We start from the raw sequence: 23,321 nt of genomic DNA on the forward strand, positions 1-23,321 counted from the left end.
GTAAACTGTAATAAAAACCTAGATATTTTTATGTGTATAAATAGAATATTTACTTTGGACATGTATATATAGAAAAAACTGGAAAGGAATGGGGAAACATTGTGTTTAGGGAGTTTTTTCCTTTTAAAATTCCTTTAACAATATATTAAAATATTAATTTTTTAAAAGGTCATGCTTTAAACCACTCTTGTGGGTTGGACAGATCTCTTGGACACCTGGGAATGGGAGGGTCCTGCCTGCCCCAGGAGACTGGGGACATGTGAGGACTAACATTGGACTCTGTTCTAGAAGGAATAAGGGAGAGAAGGGGAATCCATGGTGGGACTTATGCTGCTGACTGTTCCACTCACGGCAAGGAGGGGCTGTCAGTTCTCCAAACAGCTCACAGCTGGACTGACAAGCAGACAGACTAACCATGTGGTTAACTGTATAACTGTTTGGTTGACTACTTAACTCATGGACTGACAAGGAGAGGGGCAGTTTCAGGAACTGACAGTGAGTTTTCCCGATGCTGTGTGGTACTGAATACCTCACAATTACAGCCTGCCTGGGACTAACTGGGGCTGGTAGTCTGACAGTGTAGAAGACCAGAAGCTTCCTGAGGGATTGACATGCTGGCTAATTCCTGACCCAAGGTTGGCAGGATGCTGTGTATGGATGATGATTGCTAGGAATCGCACCTAGCCCAAGGGAGTGTCTGGATGCTACTGCTGCCTAATGATATGTAAAGGAGTGTTACCCTGAGGGGATTTCAGGCTAACCAATGGACAGATCTATGGCTCTCTGATAGGCACCCTGATAGACAGCTGTCTGCCTTGACCAAATCACAGCATGCTTGACAGACCATGTGCTCAGTTGGATGCTGAGTACGGCTACCTGGCTGACTGACAATATGAGGGGCAGACAGAATGAGCCACAAGCCAACTGACCAACTGAAAGTGCATCGTAGCTGCCTGACTCTATAGCTGTACTATGTTAGAGTCACAGCTGCCCTGATGATTTAGAGCACAGGTGGCAAACACAAGGCCTGTGGGCCGAATCTGGCCCTCCACCTTGTATTATCCATCCTGGCACCTTGTTTCTACCTGGCAGCAGTGCCGAGCTCTCGCTTAACTGTTAAGGAGTAGTTACATTTATAACAGTCCTAAAATTACATTCGGCCCCTTTGAAGGCAACTGCAAGGCTGATATGGCTCCCAGTGAAAATGAGTCTGACACACCTGGTTTAGAGGGTACTGTCCAATAGTGGGGGGTATGCCTCCCTGAGAAAGGACAGACTGCTGGCCACTGACAGGTGGTGCAGAGGCTTAATGCTACCTTTAGTTGCTGTGACTATTTGCTCTGAGGGAATAAACTATCTGATCATGGTGGGAGCCGTTGACAAGTGATGGTGGATAGTGTGACTGCCTGACAGGGCTACAGGAGATGTTGACAATTCCAGCCAGGCCTGACCTAATTGCAACCTGCCTGAGGGCATGGGTGGTGACTGGGGCTTCCTGAGCAGGCATGATATGACTTCCCCAGGGGGGATTCAGAGCAGGTGCCAGGGCAAGGGTAGCAGGAGAAATCCCTACTGGTGTGACTGCTAATGAGGAAAGGATCCTCACAGACAGTGACAGGCTGACTTGACTAGTAGTGTGGCTGTTAGTAAGCACTGCATGTCCGTTTCTAGGGACTTGCCTCTGGCGGGGAGGGCCATGAATGGCTGCTGCTGGTGACTGATGGTGTGAATCGCGGGTGGGGTCTGACCATGCAGTTGTGATGACTGACCCTTTGTGTGATTTGAGTCCGGATGGATTTTGAGACTGAGCAGCAGTCTGGTCCTGGTCTATCATAGGAGGAGTGTCGTGGCCTGCTTGGGGTTAAAATGTGGTGACGGGATGCCTGACGGTGGTAACTGGGGGGTCTGAGAGAACGAAGGATTTCCGCCCCCCAACCCCCTGCCTGGGTCTGGCTGGCTGGCTGACAACGGGATTGGCTAATGGCGTGACAGACACAACGGCGTACCGGCAGGGCACGCAGCAACCTCGGCAGCAGCTTCCGAAGCCACCGCCCAGACACACGCTAGTGTAGCAGCTGGCGAGCACCCGCCTTCGGACAGAGCGGAGTGGCGGGAGGGGTTCAGTCTCAGCTCGCTGGTTGGTCCGCGAGGGCGCCGCTCAAGGTGCGGTGCGGCCAATAGGCTACGCGTTCTCGGCCACGCCCGCGCGAGCTCTCTTCTCGCGAGGCCAGTTAGGCCCGAATGTCGTTAGCCGTGGGGAAAGATGGCGGAAAATTTAAAAGGTGAAGTAGTGGTGGCAGCAGCGCCGGCCTGCTGGCCGGGCTGCGTGGGCTAGAGGGGTAACGTCGCGGGCTCAGGACCCAGGCATCTGAAGCCACGGAGCTGGAAGCCGGAAGCCCAGCACCGAAAAGCTGGGGCTCGGGGAGCGCGGGCCTGGCTCGCGAGGCTGGGCGGGGCTGAGAGGAGGGGGCGCGTGCTTCGGAAGGCGGCGGGCGCGGGGCGAAGTAGGGACTCAGGAGGGGGGCGCGCGCCTTTAAAAGCGACCTGAAGGCGGGCGCGCGCGCACACGGGGGTGGCTGGTCCTCGAGGCCGCGCCCGCGCGCGGGAAAATCAGTCGCCGGTGACCGTTACCGTCTTGTTGTCCACGCGAGATGCCGGAAGGAGAGAGAAGGGAAGGGGACGGACCTCATTTTCAGAGTAGGGTTATAGAGGAATCTTGAGAGAAGGGTATCTCTTCTCAACGTGATGAGGGAAGAGCCTACAGTAGAGAGGACTCCCTTAGGAAGAGGGGCAGGGGCTTCCCGAATGGGAGAGGTAGACTCCCCAAGTATGCAAGGTAAAAGGAGGTGACTTGGTCAGTATGTTAAGGGGTGGGCCCCATTGGGTAAAGAAAGCTGATGGAAGGATGGGTTCCACAAGTGTGGGGGGACCTTGAAGGGACAGGAGATTCCACCTGTGGTCAGTGCAGCACTAGCAGCTGGAGATGTGAGTTGGCAACACTTTAGTGGGGTTTCAAATGCAAGTTCAGGGGTTTGAAAGGGAGAGACGTCATAGGGAGAGGAAGGCGTGGGCACAGGCCCAGTCTCCACTAGGCCTGGCTAGGTGGAAGAGGGGTTAATGCACATGAACAATGTTGAAATAATGTTGTAAAGCTCTTGTACATTTTTTAGCTACATAATGAATGCTAATTTTTTTTTTTTAGCTTTCCCCCTTATTTACAGATGAGGAAATAAAGGCCCAGCAAAATTAAATAACTTGCCCAAGGCCACACAGCTAGGGAGTGACAGGTTCAGAATTTGTATCCAGGGTGTCTAACTTAGAATCTGTGTAGTTAAACTATATCTACACAGTCATCCAGCGCATTTCTTCATGAGTTTAAATGTTTGATTTTTTTTTAATGAGAGTTGGAAAATATTAATAGGATGAGGACTGACTGACCACGTTTGGAATAAGTGTTCTTTAAAATGATCTGATAAAATGGCTTCTAAAGCATGTTAAGAATGTCTTGAATCTTTGATTTAGAAGGCTTTTTTAAAAATCTGTGTCTTGAAAAATGTTGGTAGCCCCAGATACATACATTCCAGATATATTTAGGGGGGTCATTGTCACTGACCTATTACTGTTTGGCCTGTTCCTGAATTTCTTTTGGGCAAGCTTTGCCCTTCACAGAAGTGTGGATGAGGCAGAAAAAGTCAAAATGCAATGTGAAAAAATACACCTTCTGGGGTTAAGGCACCCAGACTAATCATTCAAGGAGTCTTCCTGTGATCTAATACTACTTCACAATCTCATATTCATAATGCTGAAATCTAAAAGACCTGAAAACTTAAGTTTGGCATTATTCAGTGGCAAAACTAGACTATAAATTGGGACTATCCTGTGCCGCTATCTTTCATCTTTATTTCTCCTATTTAATGTGAAAATTCAGACTTTTGCTGCAGAACTATTGAAAGCTACTGACCACACTGGGGGTGTTAGGTAATGTATGGGATATACCCAGAACTACACTTCTAAAAATACAAAAAAAAGTAATAATTCCAAAATACTTCTTCCCTCCGGGATTTCAGATTCAGACCAGTCTTTCCAGTTTGTTTGGTGCCCTGGAGGTTTTAACACCCTACCTATGTATGCCCTGGCATGCAAAGCACCCTACTGAGATGGGATGTTGTTCTCTTCCTTTTTGCAAAGTGGAAGGAGGATTAGGTCCTGAACACCAGGCTGGTTTTGCACGCAGTTTTAGAAATGGTATAGAGGGAATTGGGAGCTCTGGGAATATATTCCTTTAGGACAATCCATACAGCAGATCCCTCTTTGAGGTCTGCTGCTCCAAGGGGTAGCCTTGGATGGTGGTGAGCATTGGGGTTGAAGGAACTGGCACATTTTTATGGTAGAAAGGTCTTAGCATTGGGAAGAGCTGTGGATTAAATTTCACTAAGGCAGTCCTTTGCAAGTCCCAGGAAAGACTTGGGGTGCCCTTTGACCCTAGGCCTTGCCAAGATACCCAGTAATGTTCTTTGTGGACCCCTTGTTCTAGGCTGCAGTGTGTGTTGCAAATCTTCTTGGAATCAACTACAGGACCTGTGCCGCTTGGCCAAGCTCTCATGCCCCGCCCTCGGTATCTCCAAGAGGAACCTCTATGACTTTGAAGTGGAGTACCTGTGTGATTACAAGAAGATCCGCGTGAGTCTGGGGTGATCATGACAGGGCAGGGGTGTCTCGAGCTGGCTTCCTACCTCTTTGCCCTCCACTGTTTGCATTTGATTCCAAAGGGAATTTTCTCCTGATCTTAAAAAAAAAGAGAGATAGTAGGCCTTCTTTTCATCTCTGTCTTACTGATAGGGAAACCAAATGGTTTTCTGAGGGAGGCAGGAGTTAGGATGACTACCCAAATAATTCTCTCCTTCCACCTTCCTAAGAATACAAATCAGCTGTAGTGATCCAGGTGCTGAGCCCTAGGAGTGGGGTGAGGATAGCTAATGGTTATTGAGCACTTTCCTTGTGCAAGGCATTTCCCCTCAGAGACTTACTGAATCACCCCAACAACACTGAAATGGGAACTGTTATCATGGCCAGAGGAGATAATGGCAGCATAGTTAAGAGAACAGACTGGAGGCAGCATACCTGGGTTTAAATCCTGGTCATGTAACCCCCAAGATATTTATGCAAATTCTCTGTACTTTATTTTTTTCATCTGTAAAATGGGGATACTTAGTAGTATCTATCTCATGTAGAGATATGAGGATTAAAGTAGTTAATACTTGTAAGCTGCTTAGAACAGCACATGCTACATAATGAATGCTAAATTTTTTTTTTTTAGCTTTTCCCCTTATTTACAGATGAGGAAATAAAGGGCCAGCAAAGGCCACACAGCTAGGGAGTGACAGGTTCGGAATTTGTATCCAGGGTGTCTAACTTAGAATCTGTGTAGTTAAACTGTATGCTGTAGTCTCCTCTCAGCAAGAAAAGGCCCCTCTAGCTGCTGTGTGGAGAACTATTGGATCAGGGATCAAGGGTGGAAACAAGAGGACCAGTGAAGAGGCTACTGTTGCACTCCAGGAGTGCTGACTGTTGGAAGTGGTTGGGTTCTGGATGTTGTCTGAAGGTGGGACTGACAGGATTTGCTGAGGGCAGATGTGAGGAGTTTTAGAGAAGGGAGTCAAGGATGAGTCCAAGAGTTGGGGCCTGAACACCTAGCAGGAGGGAGCTGATGATGGGGAAGACAGAAAAGAGAGTAGGTTTAGGAGATTAAATTAATAGTTGTAATTTAGACAGATAGTATAAATAAAGCAGGATTTAAACCTAGTGATCCTGTCACCATGGGCTTTAGAGCCCATGCTTTTTAACCAATGCACGGAATCATTCCAGAAAGCGTGGGGGGAGTGGTTTGGGTATTATCCATTAGTTTGGGGATGGAAGTCCCATGAGGGTTGGCCCAAGGGTCTCACCACTTATGGTGGCCCCTGTCCCTCTTCTCCCTCCAACAGGAACAGGAGTATTACCTAGTAAAATGGCGTGGATACCCAGAGTCAGAGAGCACCTGGGAGCCACGGCAGAATCTCAAGTGTATACGCATTCTCAAGCAGTTCCACAAGGACTTAGAACAAGAGTTGCTCCGGCGGCACCACCGGTCAAAGCCACCCCGGCATCTGGACCCAAGCTTGGCCAGCTACCTGGTGCAGAAGGCCAAGCAGAGGCGGGCACTCCAACTTTGGGAGCAGGAGCTCAATGCCAAGCGCAACCATCTGGGACGCATCACTGTGGAGAATGAGGTGGATCTGGATGGTCCCCCTCGGGCCTTTGTATACATCAATGAGTACCGTGTTGGTGAGGGCATCACCCTTAACCAAGTGGCCGTGGGCTGTGAGTGCCAGGACTGCCTGTGGGCACCCACTGGAGGCTGCTGCCCTGGGGCATCACTGCACAAGTTTGCCTACAATGACCAGGGCCAGGTGCGGCTGCGAGCTGGGCAGCCCATCTATGAGTGCAACTCCCGTTGCCGCTGTGGCTATGACTGCCCCAACCGTGTGGTACAGAAGGGCATCCGCTATAACCTCTGTATCTTCCGCACGGATGATGGACGTGGCTGGGGCGTCCGCACACTGGAGAAGATCCGCAAGAACAGCTTCGTCATGGAGTACGTGGGAGAGGTAGGGAGACAGGACCATGCGTGTGTGCGGCTCTTCCCACTTTGTGTTCCCACTGTGTGCGCTCAGCTCTTGTCACGGTGTGCCTGCAACTTCCCTGCTTTTCCTGTGGTAAAGGTGGTGGGGGGTGTTTACCCAAGTTCTAGGAATATCCTGGCAGGGGAGAGTATTCTAAGCTGGGAGTTAAAAGCACATTGAAACACTTCCTGACTGGGTTGATTTCATAAGGGTACCTATCGAAGAGGAGAATGGGAACTGAAATACAGGCAGTGTTCCTTTTTTTTTTTTCAGTGTATGTGCTACTGAAGGGAGCATAGGCAGGCAGTTTTTCTTTTAATGGGTCTTGTGGTCTGCACAGTGTTGCGTCACCTGAAAAGGCACTTCTCTTCTCATTTTACAAGGGTCCAGCTTATTGCTAAGCAGCATCTTCCCAGAAAGATCACCTTTTACTAATCTGCACAAAAGGAACACAGCCTGGAGTAGGACATAGACCTGCCTTGTGGAGGTTGGCTGCTTCCTCTTCTAGACTTGCAGGACACTGGAAAGACCAGCAATCTGCAAGTCTTAGTGTCTTTGCATGTTGGAAGTCTGTTTGCTTCTGTAACAGTCTAGCGTGGGTGTCTGGGTAGTAAATATCCTGCTACACAGCAGCCTGGCTACTTAGGCTCTTTCCTTCTTATGTCTTTGCCATGCCTGAGTGCCTTGCCTGATAAGTGGGCCAAGAATGGGGGAGATGGGAAGGTTTCTAACAGGCCAGGCCTAGACACAGTGCATATCATTTCTGTCCATATGCACTGGCTGGAACCAAGTCACTGGCCTTACCTCCATGCAGGGGAGGCTGAGAAGTGGGATTAGCCATGTGCACAGGTGGAAAACAAGGGATTTGGGTGACTAACTGGCAAGTGGCTGCAACTTCAAGTGTCACGTTCAAAGGTGGGAGGCAGTGGGTATTTGGGGAGGGGCAGTTCTTTGTTATGTATGATCATCTGATGCATTGAGGCACATTTTACATCTCCGGACCATTTAAATCCATGACTGGACCCTGTCATGATGACAACCCCAAATTCCTCCATATTTCCACAGGTTTCTTAGGGGTTGCTGTGGTTGGGAAGTGACAGAAATTGGCATAAGGGATCTACCCTGGAGGATGTCCACACTGTAGTAATGACACTAATGAGGAGGAGAGGCTCCTACTTTAACTAACTCTAAAGTAGAGAGGGTCACAGCCCTGGGGGTTTGAGATGATCTGGAGGCACAGCAGTCTACACTGCAGAAAACCCTGACAATCTGGATGAGGAGATGTCCACACCCCAGATAATCCAGGTGGTCTGGTGGAGGAAATGTCCACATACAAAAGAACCTGACAGTCTGGAAGAAGGAGGAGGTGGCCATACCCCAGAGAGATCCTGACAATGTGCAGGAAGAGGTATCCATATCCCAGAGTGACCTAGAGGGTGAAAGCAAGATATCCACACTGCAGAGGACCCTGGTGGTCTGCCTTAGAGTGTCCACTCCCACACTGCCCTGACAGTCAGGAAAAAGAAGTGTCCTCACCCCAGAGGGATCATGACAGTCTAAAGGAGATCAGGTTTACAGTCTGGAGGACGTGTCTACACCCTCAGTGTACTGACACCCTGGAGGAAGTGTCTAGACCTCAGATAGATGCTAACAGTGGGGAGGAGATCTTAACACCTCAGAGGATGTCACCGTTCTGGAGGAGGATATGTGCACACTCCAGAGCGTCTGATGGTCTGGAATGTCCTGACTGCACAGGAGCCCGGCAGTCCTAGGGGAAGTCCAACACAGGTTGTATCTCTAGCCTCACTCTACTGTCCTGACAATCTGGAGGAAAGGCTGTCTACAACACAGAGGATCCTGGGGCAAAGAGAAGGAAGACTACACAGCCTTTAGGTACCCCAAAGTCTCCTGGGCCGGGGTACTTTTCTGGCTGGTCCTCCTTTGTGACCTTACTTTTCTATGCTGTTAAAACATTGGGGTTTTCAGGGACTCTGGTCCTACTCTGCACACATTCACTCTGAACTATATCTTAGCCTTCTTCCTGCTACATTCAGCAACTTGCAGGTTCCCCTCCAATACCCTCAAACCTGTGGGACGTCCTGATGGCAACAGAGGCCAGACTAATCTTCCACCTCCCTATGAGTAGGCAGCATGGAAAAATGGGCAGGAGGGTGGACCCTGGAGCCTGGCTGCCTGAGGTTGAATCCCAGCTCTACCACTCAGCAGCAGTCACTTCACCTCCTTGTGTTTTAGTTTCCTAATCTGTAGAATGGGAATGATACGTGCACCTACCTCATACATGTGTTATGAGAACTAAATAAGTCATCATGTGTGAAGCACTCAAACACTGTTCTGTCTCATATACAGTAAGTCTATTCATTGTAAGCCATTACATGCCAAGATTCAAAAAAACCAGAAGTTTTTTGTGATCCATTTGGCTATAAAACCTAATTGGGCTTGATTGGGCCTATGTAGTCTTTTTATCCTACTTGGTATGAATATTCACAAATTTCATTGTAGAAATATTAATTTACTTGACTGGGTGGTACTGTCTCAAACACTACCTATTGTTATATAATTGAGGGCACACACCCCATACAATCTGGACAAGACTTTCACTGTCCTACCTCTACACCAACAGTCCTTTAACAGGAGCTGCCCTTGTCTTGCTTTTGCACCTTTCCACCTTCTGTCAGAACATCTCCTCCACCCTCACCCAACAGAGAACGATAGCCTGTTTCATCCATTCTAAAACACATTTCATGTTTTAATAGCTCTGAAGTGACGATGAGTCTCAATTAGTTTAATTAAAAGGGTGTATCATTTAATAAGCAGCAATTTTTTCTTTCTTGGGAAAGGGCACATAAAATAAAGGGAGCATCTTAAATTTTGACAAGATCCAGGACTCATAACCCCTCTTAACATTGCTTGGTTCCTAACTAAAACAAAAACAAACACCTTTCATATCCCTCATCTTGTTGAATCTTTACAGCAGCTCCTGTCTGGCTGGGATTATTGTCATTGTCCTTCCCATTCTGTAGGTGAGAAAACTGAGGCCTAGAGCAGTATAGTAAAGTGCTCAGAGTCATCAAGCTAGTCAAGTGGGTAAAAGGAAAGGCCAAAGTGTCTAAAATTGGTGCCCCGCCAAAATGTAATGGAGTTTTTTGTTTTCTGGGGGTTTTTTTTGTTTGTTTTTTTCAGCTGAGCAAACAGGCGCAGGGAGAGAATATTCTGGAACCTTTATCAGGGAGGGATCAGAGCAGCAACCATACTTTGAGTGTTCTGGTTCTTGTTCATGTCAACAAGCTGCCAGCTTATAGTCCATCCATCTTACCCAGTCATTCTAGAGAGTTGCTAGGGAGCAGAGGACATGGACTGATTTGTTCCTGAGTTCTCAGGGTGGCCCAGCCCTTACAGAGTGCCACTGAAAAGAAGATAGCAGGAACGGTTTGTGCCCTGGAGGGCTTGCAGTGTGACTCATTCCCGATGAGACTGGGGAGCAGGTAGGGGCAGAACTGGCAGGAAGATGAGATTGGGGCCCAGGTAGGGGCAGAACTGGCACGACGATGAGACCGGGGCGGTTGTGGGGCATTCCCTCTGGTTGGGGAGGGGCTGAAAGGAAAAAGCCAGCTCAGATACCATCCAGTGAGCTCTGAGCCCACCAGACATTGCCCTTTAATCCCAGGGGTTCAGAGAGGTTGTGGTGGGAGATTCAGGAAGGCTGAATAGAGAAGTGACATCTGGAGCTGATGCCACAAGACTGCACATTCTCCAGAGGGAGACTGGCCTTGGTGTCCTCCTCCTCAGAATGCTTCTGTGCCTCCTGTTGTATCCCTCAGGACAGAGCCCCCACTCTTCAACCTGGTGTCAAAGCCCTTCACAATCTGCAGCTTGCTTTAGATGGTGTCTCTCTTTCTCATTGCCCCTTAAACTCTAAGCACTGTGGATGTCTGAGTCCATCTGTCTGTCACAAAACTGACCCATGAAGGGTAGTACTGGGCCTGGTCCCTGTGACTCCCCCCTAAACTGATCCCTGAGGTCCAGGACCAAGCTTGGTTCCTGTGTTGTCTTTCCCAGCCAATTGTGACCCCTGAGAACAGGGACCCAGCCTGGTCCTTGTGTCTTCTCCAGTAGCTACTGACTTCTGAGTGCTAGGACCAGGCACAGGGTAAGCCTCATAAAAATCCACTGAATGAATGAGTGAATAAATAAACAAAAACTTGGGGTATAGAGGAGCCAGGTTCCTGAAGGAATAGTTGAAGTATGGGGCAGTGAGCATGTGACCTGAGGGATAAATCTTGGTCTTCTGAAGGTGTTGCTCAGCTTTTGACAGGGAGCAGAGGTTAGATGATGGTATAAGAGGCAAGGAGGCAACAGGACACTAGTGTGGCCATCCTGACTGAAGAAAACAGTGGTGAAGGCTAGAACGAGAGATCTGAAAGTAGAAACAGCATGGTTACTAGCTGGCATGAGGTTGAGCAAGGAAGGAGGCTGGGGTGGATCCAGTGTCAGGAGGGGGCTGGTGATGGGCAGTGGGTCTCCAACAAAAGGAGAGAAGAGGAGGAAGGGAGAGTGTCTGAGTTTTCTACAGGACCACTTCTGGACAGAGGTTAGATTTCTGGGCTAGAAAGAAAAAAAGGTAATTTCTTAAGAATTTGCTATATGTTGTACACCATGTGGAGAATCAGATAAGCCTGGTCTGGAGGAATTCTGGGCTGAAGTGTGGGCAGTCTTGGGTACTGGCGGACTCTCACTGAGAGACTGGCATGGTCAGGATTACCAGAAGGCTGTGGTTGGCCCCAAGGGGAAGAGGGAACTTGAAGGATGGAGAGGAGAGATCGGGTTGGGCAGGGTTGGGGTGGAGAATCCATCTACAGCATTTGGGAAGCAAGGACAGGTCAGGGCTAGGATGGTAGAGCAGCTTCAAGTTTACTAGGCCAGCAGGGGACCCAGCCAGGAAGAGAAGCCTCGGGGCTGAGGGAGGGGTTCCTTCTCTAGTTCTAGTCTCCTTTCATCTTCTGTGTTTTTGGCATCAGCCTCTTGTTTGCATCTGAGAATCTCAGGGATCTGGGTCTTATTTCTGGACCTGGGTCTTTCATATTTAGCTTCTGTCAGTGTTTCTCACTTTCTGCCTCTGGCTCTCCTGAGTCTCCTATTCAGTCTCCCTTTCTGCACCAGCCCAGGGCTCTGCTCAGTCTCTGTGTCCTTTTCATTACTGTGTACATGGTTCTGCACTGGTTCTCTTGTGCTAGGTCCTGCAATGCCTCAGGCCCTCTTGCCCTGGATAAATCAGCCTCTCCTTGTCTCCCCTGTTCTACTATCCCCTCTCTCTTGAGCCCTGGGTCTTTTTCTTTCTTGCCCTTGATTTGGGTCTATGTCTCACTATGCTCTCTCATGATGGAGGTATATCTGTGTCTTTCTGTCTGTCTGTCTGTCTGACTACTGTCTTATTACTGGACCTTGTGGCCAGCCTCTGCCTACCATTGAGAGACTTCCTAGACCATCCAGAGGCCTGAAGAGGGATGGGTGGTGGGCAGCTGAGACCCAGCCCCCTAAGAAGGGCTGACAGACCCTGTGCTTCACTGCCTCCTGTGTGTACATGCCTGCCAGCCACATGGGTGGGGGTACCTTCCTGTTCACTTGTTCTCCTCCTGGGGGGTGAGGCACTGTGCTTGCTTTCCTGAGCCTTCTTGGCCAATTCCCCCTCCCCCATGACCCTCTCCCCAGATCATTACCTCAGAGGAGGCGGAGCGGCGGGGCCAGATTTACGACCGCCAGGGTGCCACATACCTCTTCGACCTGGACTACGTGGAGGATGTGTACACCGTGGATGCCGCCTATTACGGCAACATCTCCCACTTTGTCAACCACAGTGTGGGTATCCTGCAGGCGGGTGGGGGTAGGGAGGAGCAGGCTGGGCCCCTCCTTACCCTCCTGCTATTCTTTTTCTCCCAGTGTGATCCCAACCTCCAGGTGTACAACGTCTTCATAGACAACCTTGATGAGCGGCTACCCCGCATTGCTTTCTTTGCCACAAGAACCATCTGGGCAGGCGAGGAGCTCACTTTTGATTACAACATGCAAGGTGGGGGTGTCAAGGGACTGGGGGCAGGGGCACACAGTGACATGGGACACAAGGACCTCTCCCCAAGGAGGATTTTTTGTTTTGTTTTGTTTTTTATTTTTTAAGATTAAAAAATTTTTTTATTTATAGAGGGGAAGGTGGGGAGAAAGAGAGGGAGAAAAACATCAATGTGTGGTTGCGTCTCGCGTGTCCCCTACCAGGGACCTGGCCCACAACCCAGCCATGTGTCCTGACTGGGAATTGAACCAGGGACCCTTTGATTCACAGGCTGGCACTCAATCCACTGAGCCGCATCAGCTAGGGCCCCAAGGAGCTTTAAGATGCTCTTTCTGACTCCATTCTCCCATCTGGACTTATGGACCCCTGCCTACTTTTGGGGGGGGTCTCCTCATTCCTAACCCTTGGACCAACTTCTCCCAGTACTCCTGGGGGAGGAGGACGTTTGGCTCAAGAGTTATAATTATACTTCTCCTGATTCCAATCTTGTCTGAAATATCCGCAGTCCCCCAACCCTACTCACTCCTAACTTTTTTTAGCTTTCCTCTGTCCAAGCTGCTGGATACCCTGTGGCACAGGTGCACAAGGCCTGTGGGCCAAATGCAGCCCTCCACCTTGTTTTATCAGCCTGGCACCTTGTTTTTACCCAGTGGCAGCACCGAGCTCCTTGGCCCTAGTTAAGTAGTTACATTTATACAGCCTGAAGTTACATTTGGTACTTTGAAGGCAACTGCAAGGCTGATGTGGCCCCTGGTGAAAATGAGTTTGACACCCTTGCCCTATGGCCTCCAACCAGTCCCCTACTTGACAATCTAGCCACCTCTGAGACACTCAAGAGGGTTTCTTTGGCAGGAGAGTTCAGATACCCCTCTGATGTCTAGGTGAGCTTTCATTCCCAGACCTCTGCCTAATGTTACCCTCCTGGTTCTTGCAGACAACCCTCTGCTCCCCGCAACCCCCAGTCCCTTGCCATCTTCCTAACACTTCAGCACCTTCCAGTGCTAAGCCCTGGCCCTAGTCCCAAACTACCAATTCCATGACCCCCTCCTGACCCACATCCCAGACCTGCTCCCATCCCCCAAGATCCCTGGGTCTCACGGTAAAGGGGCAGTGGGACACTTCACCTAGGCCTTCTAACAAGTCCCCTCCCCCTCCCACCCTCCCTGGCTGTGTGACTCCACAGTGGACCCCGTGGACATGGAGAGCACCCGCATGGACTCCAACTTTGGCCTGGCCGTGCTCCCTGGCTCCCCCAAGAAGCGGGTCCGTATTGAATGCAAGTGTGGGACTGAATCCTGCCGCAAATACCTCTTCTAGCCCTTCGAAGTCTGAGACCAGACTGACTGTGGGGCCTAAAGCCACTCATCCCATCCACCCGCTACCCACTTGCCCTCCAGTTGAGGAATGACTGCCAGGGCCTCCTCCTGTCTGCCTCTACCTGCCCTATGCTCAGGGTTGCGGTGAGGACTGATTTCCAGAAATCCCCTCTCCCAGTCCCATTTCCATCCATGGGTTGCACTTACAACCCCTTGCCCACCTTGAGAAGAAATTGATTAAAATCAGGAGTTTCTGAAATTAGGATTCATGGCCTGTCAATGGAGGTCCAAGGGGTAAGCCCCAGCTGCAGAATAAAAAGGAGATTATGTACCTGCTTCTGCCTGGAGCTTGAGGGGTCTGTTGCAGGCCCTCTCCTTACTGCTCCAAGAGTGTGGAAGCCGCCCCAGGGCAGGCTGACACAAGAGCTCAGACTTCCCAGCCCACTTGGTGAAAGAAATGGGGTTTGCAGGGCTAGGGACTGGATTCTGCTTATGCTCATATGTAGGCCGTGTGTCCAAGAAGTAGATGCCTTCATACTCCTGGAAGGAGAGTGGATGCCCATGGCCCACTGGCCAGTAAGAGCAAGGCAGTCCTGACTCTCCAAGCCCTTAAGGTGGGCTGGGATTGAGCTCTGCCCATGAGGTGCACAGAAGGCACCTGGGAGCCCTGTTGGCGAATGATGACTGCTGGGACTAAGAGTTGGAACCAAGACCTAGGTAGGCTGTAGATAGCACTTAGGACAAAAATGTGCATTGATGGGGTGGTGATGAGGTGCCAGGCACTGAGCCAAGCACCTGGCTCACATAGATTGTCTCAGGGAAGCCTTGAAAACTGTGGAGGTGGATCCTAGGAAAGGGCCCATATGGCAAGAGGCCAAGTACAGTCTCAAAAGTTACCTGCCCACAGATGTACAGAAGACGAAGGCTCTGATGGCTGCCTCACTCCTTGCTTCCCCTGTGAGGTTTTCTCCAGGAAGCCTTCCCTGACTACCTGTGCCCAGAGTGCCCCTCTGTGAGACTGTGCCCTGCCACCAGATCTGTGTGGCTGTCTGTGTGTCCGTGCTCCTTGACCCTAGACTGACTTTCAGGCATGGACTGAATCTGCTTTTTCTGTTGTATATTCCTTGGCCCCACCCAGCCTGGGGTGGGCATCAATAAAGTGAGTTGTTGACTGAACAAACCAAGGTGTGGGATTGAAGACCTCATGTAGGTGGGGACTTCGGATATGAGAGTCTGGGAGCTGGGGTACCCAGGGGCATGTTCCTTAAACCTCAGCCATTTGACTAGCATACCTCCCATAGCACCATCCACTTGCACCATCATCTACCTAACATCTTGATCTACAAATAAGCTTGCTTTATACTTAAATTTTAAAATGCACTGAAAATGCAAACTAAATCCATTGATGTCTAAATGGGCAAACCATTATCACTTGCCACAAACAAAAATGACTCAAGAAATAAATATAATAGAAATACAAAAACATGATACAATTGTAGCTGGACCCTCCCAGCTCTTAGATGCTTTCAACCCAGAGCCTGCCTACTCGACTCAAAGAAAAGTCTGCTTTTATTGTATTTACATTTTCTGCAAATATTTATTGAGCACCTAATATGGACCAGGGTATATGAAGTGGAGAACAAGGAGATAATATTTCCAATATAAGTTTTCATCATCCCTCAACCTAAACCTGAACTTGTGCCTTTTGTTTTTGCTCAGAGACCTCACACTAACAGATTCCCAAAGATCTCAAAGACTTGACACACAGGTAACAGAATCCTAAACAGCTTAGAGACTTCCCCACAGAGCACCTAGGACACAGGCCTCCAAATAGCTCATAGGCCATATACCCTGGGTATTGACCCCAGACCTCAGAGACCACAATTGGGATACACATCTCTATACAGCTTCGAGATCTTGTACCTGGACACAGGCCCTGACTAACACAGGCTGCACTGAAACACAAAGAGGTCTGAAGCCTAAATGCTGTCTCCTACACTGGGATCTGGACTCAAAGCACATGGAACTTTCTGGGATAGAAATGAACAAACATCTCAAAGACCTCACAACCTGGGATACTGCTACTTGAGTTATTCAGTCTTCATACCCTGGTCATCAATTCCCAGACTGCTTGGAACCCTCACATCCTGGAACAGACCCCCAAACAGCTGAGATATCACACCCCAGGTATAGCCCAAACACCTGAGTCCTCACACCCAACCACAGATCCCTAAATGATTCCAAAACCTTACACCTTGGACGCCTTACACCTTGGTCCCCAGATCGCTCAGAGACATCCTGAAAAACAGAACACTAAACATCCTAGAGATCTCACCCCCTAGAATGTGGTGCCACAAACAACTCAGAGCCTCAAGTCTTAGATACAGACCCCAAAGAGCTTAGAGATCTTGTGGCCCAGAAATACCCTGTTCAGAGCATTCCAACCCTGGGGACCATCTATGTGCAACAGCTCAGAGACCTCACACCTTCTGACTACAGACCCCCAACAATGTTCAGAGACTTGAGAACCAAGGTTACAGACCCACCAATTCCTCAGAAAACTTAACTGGGAGAGAGATGGTCAGACAGTTCAGAGACCCCTTTACCCTGAGCTCATACTGTACCCAAGAGCTCCCAAATTCCACACTCGGGAATGCAAGCCCTAAACCAGCTCAGAGACTTCATGTTCTTGACACAGATTCCTGTTCAGAGATGTCATGTACTGGACACAGGCTTCCTAAAAATAACTCAGAGCCTCCATATACTGAGGCAGATCCCCAAACAGCTCAGGCCTTAGTTCATGGAAGAGCTTAAAGACCTGAAAATCGACATGAACCCTCCACATAGTCTATGTAGTTTAGAGACTATACCCAATTTACAGATCCCAAATGTTTCTGAGATCACACAAACTGGACACAGACCCCAAACAGCTTATAAACCTCACAGCCTGGGCTCAAGTCCCCAAATAGCTCAGAATCTTCACACTCTAAGCATAGACCTCCTAATGTTTTAGAAATACCACACCCTGGACTCAGACCTCAGAACCATTCATGGAACTCACTCTTTGTGCTCATATCCAGAAAGATTTCAGACACATGACACTCATGGACACATATCACCAAACAGCCTAGAAACTTCTCATTCTGTGCAGTCTGCCACTGACAGCATAGAGACCTCACAACTGGGACAAAGACCACAACAGCTTAGGGACCTCACTTGTGGACATAGGCTCTTGGACCATTCAGAGAACTTCTAACCTGGGGGACAGACACATAAACAGCTCAGAGACAGCACATCTAGCTACATATGACCACATGGCTTAAGTACTTCACATTATGGGACAGAAACCCTCAGAGGGTTCATTAACCTCACAGTCTGGAAGTCAGACCCATAGGTTTTCCAGACCCCATACATTAGATATACAATGCTAAAATGCTCTGAGTTAACAAAACTTACACCCTAGGACATGGCTTAGAGACATACTTGCCCCTAAACACCTGAGAGACATCATAAATTGGTAACAACTCCAAACTATTCAGAGACCTCAAATGCTGGAAACAGACTCCTCAGTAAATCAGGGGCCTCATACCCTGGAGCGCAGACTCCCTCAGTAGAACTGCCTGCCCTTGGAAACACACCCCAACAGTTAGGAACCTCACCAGCAAGGGATATGTAGATCAGAGATCTCACGTTCTGGGATACACACCTCAGAGGTCTGAAACAATAGAATGACATCAAACTCGGGAAACAGATTCTGAAACTGCTCTGAAAAATCCAAGGACCAAAGTCAGAACATTATAGAGAACTCATTCCCTAGGACACGGGCTCAAATCCGTTCACAGGGGTGACACCCTGAGCACACTCAAACACATCAGAGTCCTCATCTGAGGGCTGTGGGCCCTCACACCTGAAAGGAGAGACTTGTAAGTAGTTCAGAGACATCATATTCTGCATAGAGACCACCATAGCATTGAGAGATTTTACACACCAAACAAAGACCCCCAAACAGCTCAGAAAACTAACTGGGGCATATGTTCATGTATACACACACCTTTTGGAAGCCTGGAACAAATACCTAAGGAGTCAGATATATCATACCCTGGGACTGAGACCTCCCAAGGGGAACAGACTTTCATACATGAAAATATACTCCAAAAAGGTCAGGGAACTCTCAAACCAAAAGAGCTCAGGGACCGTGTATTCTAGGACAATCACCCAAACATCTTAGTGAACTCACCCTTGGAATGTAGTCCAGAAAAAGCTTAGAACCGTTGAATCCAGGATTCAGAAATTCTTCTGAGACTTAGAGTATAGATCCCAAAATATAATTCAGAGAATTAATTGCTGGATACAGAACATCAAATAATTCAGAGACCTCAAATCATGGGACATACACACCCAAACGGATCAGGGACCTCACATCCTGGACATACACTGACAAACAGCAGGGATCTCACACCCTGAGACACACACACACACACACACACACACACACACACACAGCTCAGAGAATTAAAATTCCAGGAAATACATGCCCCAAAAGAACAGACCTCACATCCTGTGACATACACACAAAAATATCAACCACACATACTAAGATATACCCCCACAAATATTTCTGAGAAATAGCATCCAGGGACATATACCCACAAACAGATCATAGACCTCAATCCCTGTGACATATGCACATAAAAAAATCAGACCCCTCACATGCCAGAACATATACCCATGAACACATCAGAGTACTCATACCCTGGGAAATAAACTAAATGGATCAGGGACCTCACACACTGAGACCTACACCCACAAAGAGACCAGAGATTCAAATTGTGAGATATAAACCTAAAACACCTCAGAGATCTCACATGTTGGGACAAAGAAAGGTCAAAACCTAGCAATTTGGGACACACAGCCACAGACAGATCAGAGACCACACACTGTTGACAAACATGCAAGAACAGACCATCACAACCTGAGACTACAACCACAAGGGATCAGACATCTCACATCCTGATGTACACTCACAAACAAATCTGATACCTCGGGACACAGACACTCAAATTCATAAGAAACTTCACACCCTTGGATGTACACCCACAGATGGCAGAGCTTACAAGTTGGAAAGACACATAGAATTAGATGAAAGCCCGCTCTCATCCTGGGACATTAACCCAAAAAGAAGTCAGAGAACTCAGGTCTTAGTACATACAGCCGGGATCACAACAGAGACCACCTGCAAAACCTCAGAGCACACACCATGGCGTCCGTATTCGCAAAGGGATCCAGACCTTCAACATACACCAAAATAGACCAGAGAGATGCACACTCTAGGAAATACACTTCAGAATCCTGGGAGATACATCCATAAAGAGATTAGAGCTCTGGTTGGTGTGGTTCAGTGGACTGAGCGCAGGCCTGTGAACCAAAAGGTCTCCTGTTTGATTCCCAGTCAGTGTACATGCCTGGGTTGTGTGTGGGCTGGGTTGGGGGAATGTAAGAGGCAACCAGTCCATGTTTCTCTCACACATCGATGTTTCTCTCCCTCTCTTTCTATCTCTTTGAAAATAAAGAAAATAAAATAAAAGTTTAAAAAAAGAGATTAGAGACCTCAAACCCTGGGATATACCCACACAAGCAGATCAGAAACCACATACCCTGGGACATATACCCCAAAACAGTTGGAGATGTCCTATCCAGGTACAAACAGCAAGAAACAAATCAGATACCTCACAAGCTTGAAAATACACATTAGGAGATTAGAGATATCAATCCTGGGACATATAGTGACAAAATGTTTACATGCTGGGAAATATGCACAGAAACAATTCAGAAAACTCACATCCTTGGACACATACCCTCAAAGAGATCACAGGCATAAATTCTGCAAGACATACCCACAAACCATTCACAAACATTGCATCCTGGAACATTCAATGACAAACAAATCAGAGGCTTCTTATCTGAAGACTGCTTACCCACAAAAAGAGTAAAGATAACAGATCCTGAGATAAACACCCGGAAACATGTCAGATAAAATCCTGGGAAGATGGCCATAAACAGATCAGACACTCACTGACAAAATACACACAGAGTGGAGACACATTCTGGAACAAACATCCACAAACAGCTCAGAAAAATCATACATGTTGGAAAACACACCCACAAAACCCTCAGACACTTCACATCCTTAGACATACACCAAGCGATCTGACACCTCAAAAGCCTACAAATCACACGTGGAAACATACTGGCCTTCACACATACAGGAATACACTCATAAACAGATCAGAGGGCTCACGTCCTGAGGTGTACACGGGCAAAAAGATTAGTGACTTTGCAGCCAGGATATACACCCACACATAGGTCAGAGACCTCACATCCTGGATCATACAAAATGAACAGATAAAAGACTTCAAATCCCTCACCAAACATCCACAATTAAGTGAGATACTCTACGTGCTGAACATTACACCCAGAAAACACACCAGATGGCAGGCATGACATCTTGCGGCATAGTCCATAAAGAGATTAGAGGATTCAGCATTTTAGCTTCAAATCTCTCTTTCTCTGATTTCTGCTTCTGCCATCACATCACTTTTTGTGACTCTACTTTCATCACTGCATGTCCCTCCCCATCTCAACATATAGAGTCACTTAGTCTTTTCCAATCTTGCAGTTTCTGCCTTTCTCCTATAATGACCCTTGTGATTAGAGTGGACTCTCATAGATAATCCAGAATAACTGCCAATCTCAGGATGCTGACCTACTACATATCTGCAAAGTCCTCTTTTCCAGGTAAGACAACATATTAACAAGTTCCAAGAATGGGGTAAGGACATATTTGGTGATCCATTATGTGCAAACAGAATGTACATGCACTAAAAAAAAAAAAATCCCATCCTGGGATATACACCCATGAAGGCTCAAAGACTTCATATCTGAAGTCACACACTTCCAAAGAGATCAGAGACCTTCCACACTGGGACATATGTTACAAATGATGAGGGAGCCACACATTCTGGGACATTTACCAAAGAATGCTTAGAGTCTTCACACTCTGGGAATTAAACCACAAAGACATAAGAGAACTTACTTTCTGGAACATACACCCACTAACGGCCAGGGACCCACATTCAAAGACCTCCAAACAGGCTAGAATGCTGACTCTGGAACATACACAAAGAACAGGAAAAAGCCCTCATTCTCTGACATACATACACAAACAGATCAGGGATCTCACAAATGGCATTAATAACCAACTAGAGAACAGACCTCATATCATTTACAAATGCACCCAAGGAGATGACCCACTCATATATGTGACATACACACAGTCAGATAAAATAACTGATCTGATAAATACAACCCAAACCACACCAGATACCTCCAATCCTGCAGCATGAACCAACAAAGGGGTTACAACCTTCGCATGCCGTAAATACAGCTGATAAATACAGACACCTGAAATCTTGGAGTGTGCAGACTCAAGGAGATCAGACAGCTCAGATCCTGGGATACACACCCACGAACAGAGATCCTCCTAGAAACAACATGCACAGAAATATACCCAGAAACATATCAGAGAGCTGTCAGTGTGAAACACACACCCACAATCAGATCAGAGGCCTCATCTCCTAAAACATACAACCAGAATGAGCTCAGAAATCTCACATCAGATAAGAATTTCATTTCATGGCATACATTCCAGGAAACAAATAAAAATGCTTGCAAATATTCACGCAAGATATCAGACATCTGACAACCTGGAACATACTCCCACAGAGAGCTCAGACTTCACACTCTGCGCTATACAGTCACAAAAGGTCAGAGGCCTCACACCCTAGGACATGCACCAAGGAAGAGAGATCAGAGCACTCACCTCCTGGGAAGATGCTTTCCAACAACTCAGAGACCTCACACCCTTGTTCATTCACCAGTGAAAAAATCAGACTCTTCACACTATTAGACAAGTACCCACAAGCTGATGAGGAAATTCCTACATGGGACATACACCCTGCTTCACATCCTGCTTCCTTCACCAGCAAACACACCAGAGGGAAACGTATCAGCAAACATGTCTCATGAACACCACGAGACAGACACAAAGAAACAGGACAGGAAATCTTACATCCTGGGATATAAATCCAGAAATGGATCAGGGGTTCCAAGCGAAGGAAAATATACCCACAAAGAGCTCTGAATCCTTACACCATGAACATATACACGTCAGCAGTTCATAGAACTCACATCCTGGAATGTGAATACAAAAATAGTATAGAGACTTCCTCTCCTGGCACTTATGCCCTCAAACAGCTGGGCCCATAAGTTCTGGGATGCACACGATCAAAGAGATCAGAGACCTCACACCCTGGTTCATACACCTGCACACAGATCCAGGCCCCCACCATCAGACACACACTCACAAACAAATGTGGAGTTCACATCCTGGGATGTGCACCAACAGCCATATAGTGACATTGCAACCTGAGACATTACAGTATTTTCTTTTTTAAAAAAGACTTTATTTATTTATTTTTAGACAGAGGGAAAGAGAGGGAGAGAAACATCAATGTGTGATTACTTCTCACATGCCCCCCACTGAGGAGGACCTGGCCTACAACCCAGGCGTTTGCAACTGATCTGGGAACCGATCTGGGAACAAACTGGGAACTGAACTGCCGACACTTTGGTTCACAGGCCGGCGATCTATCCACTGACCCACACCAGCCAGGGCCATCTCCCCTCCCTTCTTCCCTTCCCTCCCCTCTCCCCTTCCCTCCCCTCTCCTCTTCCCTCCCCTCTCCTCTTCCTCCACTCCCCACCTCCCTCTCCCTTCTAGAGTTCCTAGGGGAGAATCCAGTTCCTATAGGACACCTGCATTCCTGAGCTCATGGGCCCTTCCTCCATCTTCAAAGTTAGCAGTGTTTCACCTTCAAATCTTTCTCTCTTTACCCATCTTGTCTCTTCAACATCTGCTTATGTCACATCACATCACCTTTTCTGACTCTGCTTCTGTCACTATGTTATGTTCTCTGACTGTTACCTTCATGCCTCCCTCATATAAGGACACTTGTGATGACAGTGGGCCTACCTAGATAATCTAGGACAATTTCCTCATCCCAGGATGCTTTACTTAATTGCATATGCAAAGTCTCTTTTTCCATGTAATTTAACATAGTCATAGGTTCCAGGTATTAGGAAGTAAACATCTTTGGGGTGCTATTATTCAGCCACCAGAGACATACATGGACAAATAGCTCC

General features: G+C 47.8%; 1 protein-coding gene across 1 annotated transcript; it reads left to right on the forward strand.

Annotated features, from left to right (window-relative positions):
• Positions 1–2,195: 2,195 nt before the first annotated feature.
• SUV39H1 (SUV39H1 histone lysine methyltransferase) lies at positions 2,196–15,244 on the forward strand. Its single transcript, XM_037159640.2, has 6 exons — positions 2,196–2,282; positions 4,535–4,680; positions 5,985–6,647; positions 12,390–12,536; positions 12,618–12,747; positions 13,928–15,244. The coding sequence occupies exons 1-6, from the start codon at positions 2,264–2,266 to the stop codon at positions 14,059–14,061; spliced, it is 1,239 nt and encodes a 412-aa protein (XP_037015535.1). The 5' UTR covers positions 2,196–2,263; the 3' UTR covers positions 14,062–15,244.
• Positions 15,245–23,321: the final 8,077 nt, after the last annotated feature.

This window comes from Artibeus jamaicensis, unplaced genomic scaffold (genome assembly GCF_021234435.1).
Source record: "Artibeus jamaicensis isolate MK-2021 breed Jamaican fruit bat unplaced genomic scaffold, CSHL_Jam_final contig_60, whole genome shotgun sequence".
NCBI lineage: Eukaryota > Metazoa > Chordata > Mammalia > Chiroptera > Phyllostomidae > Artibeus > Artibeus jamaicensis.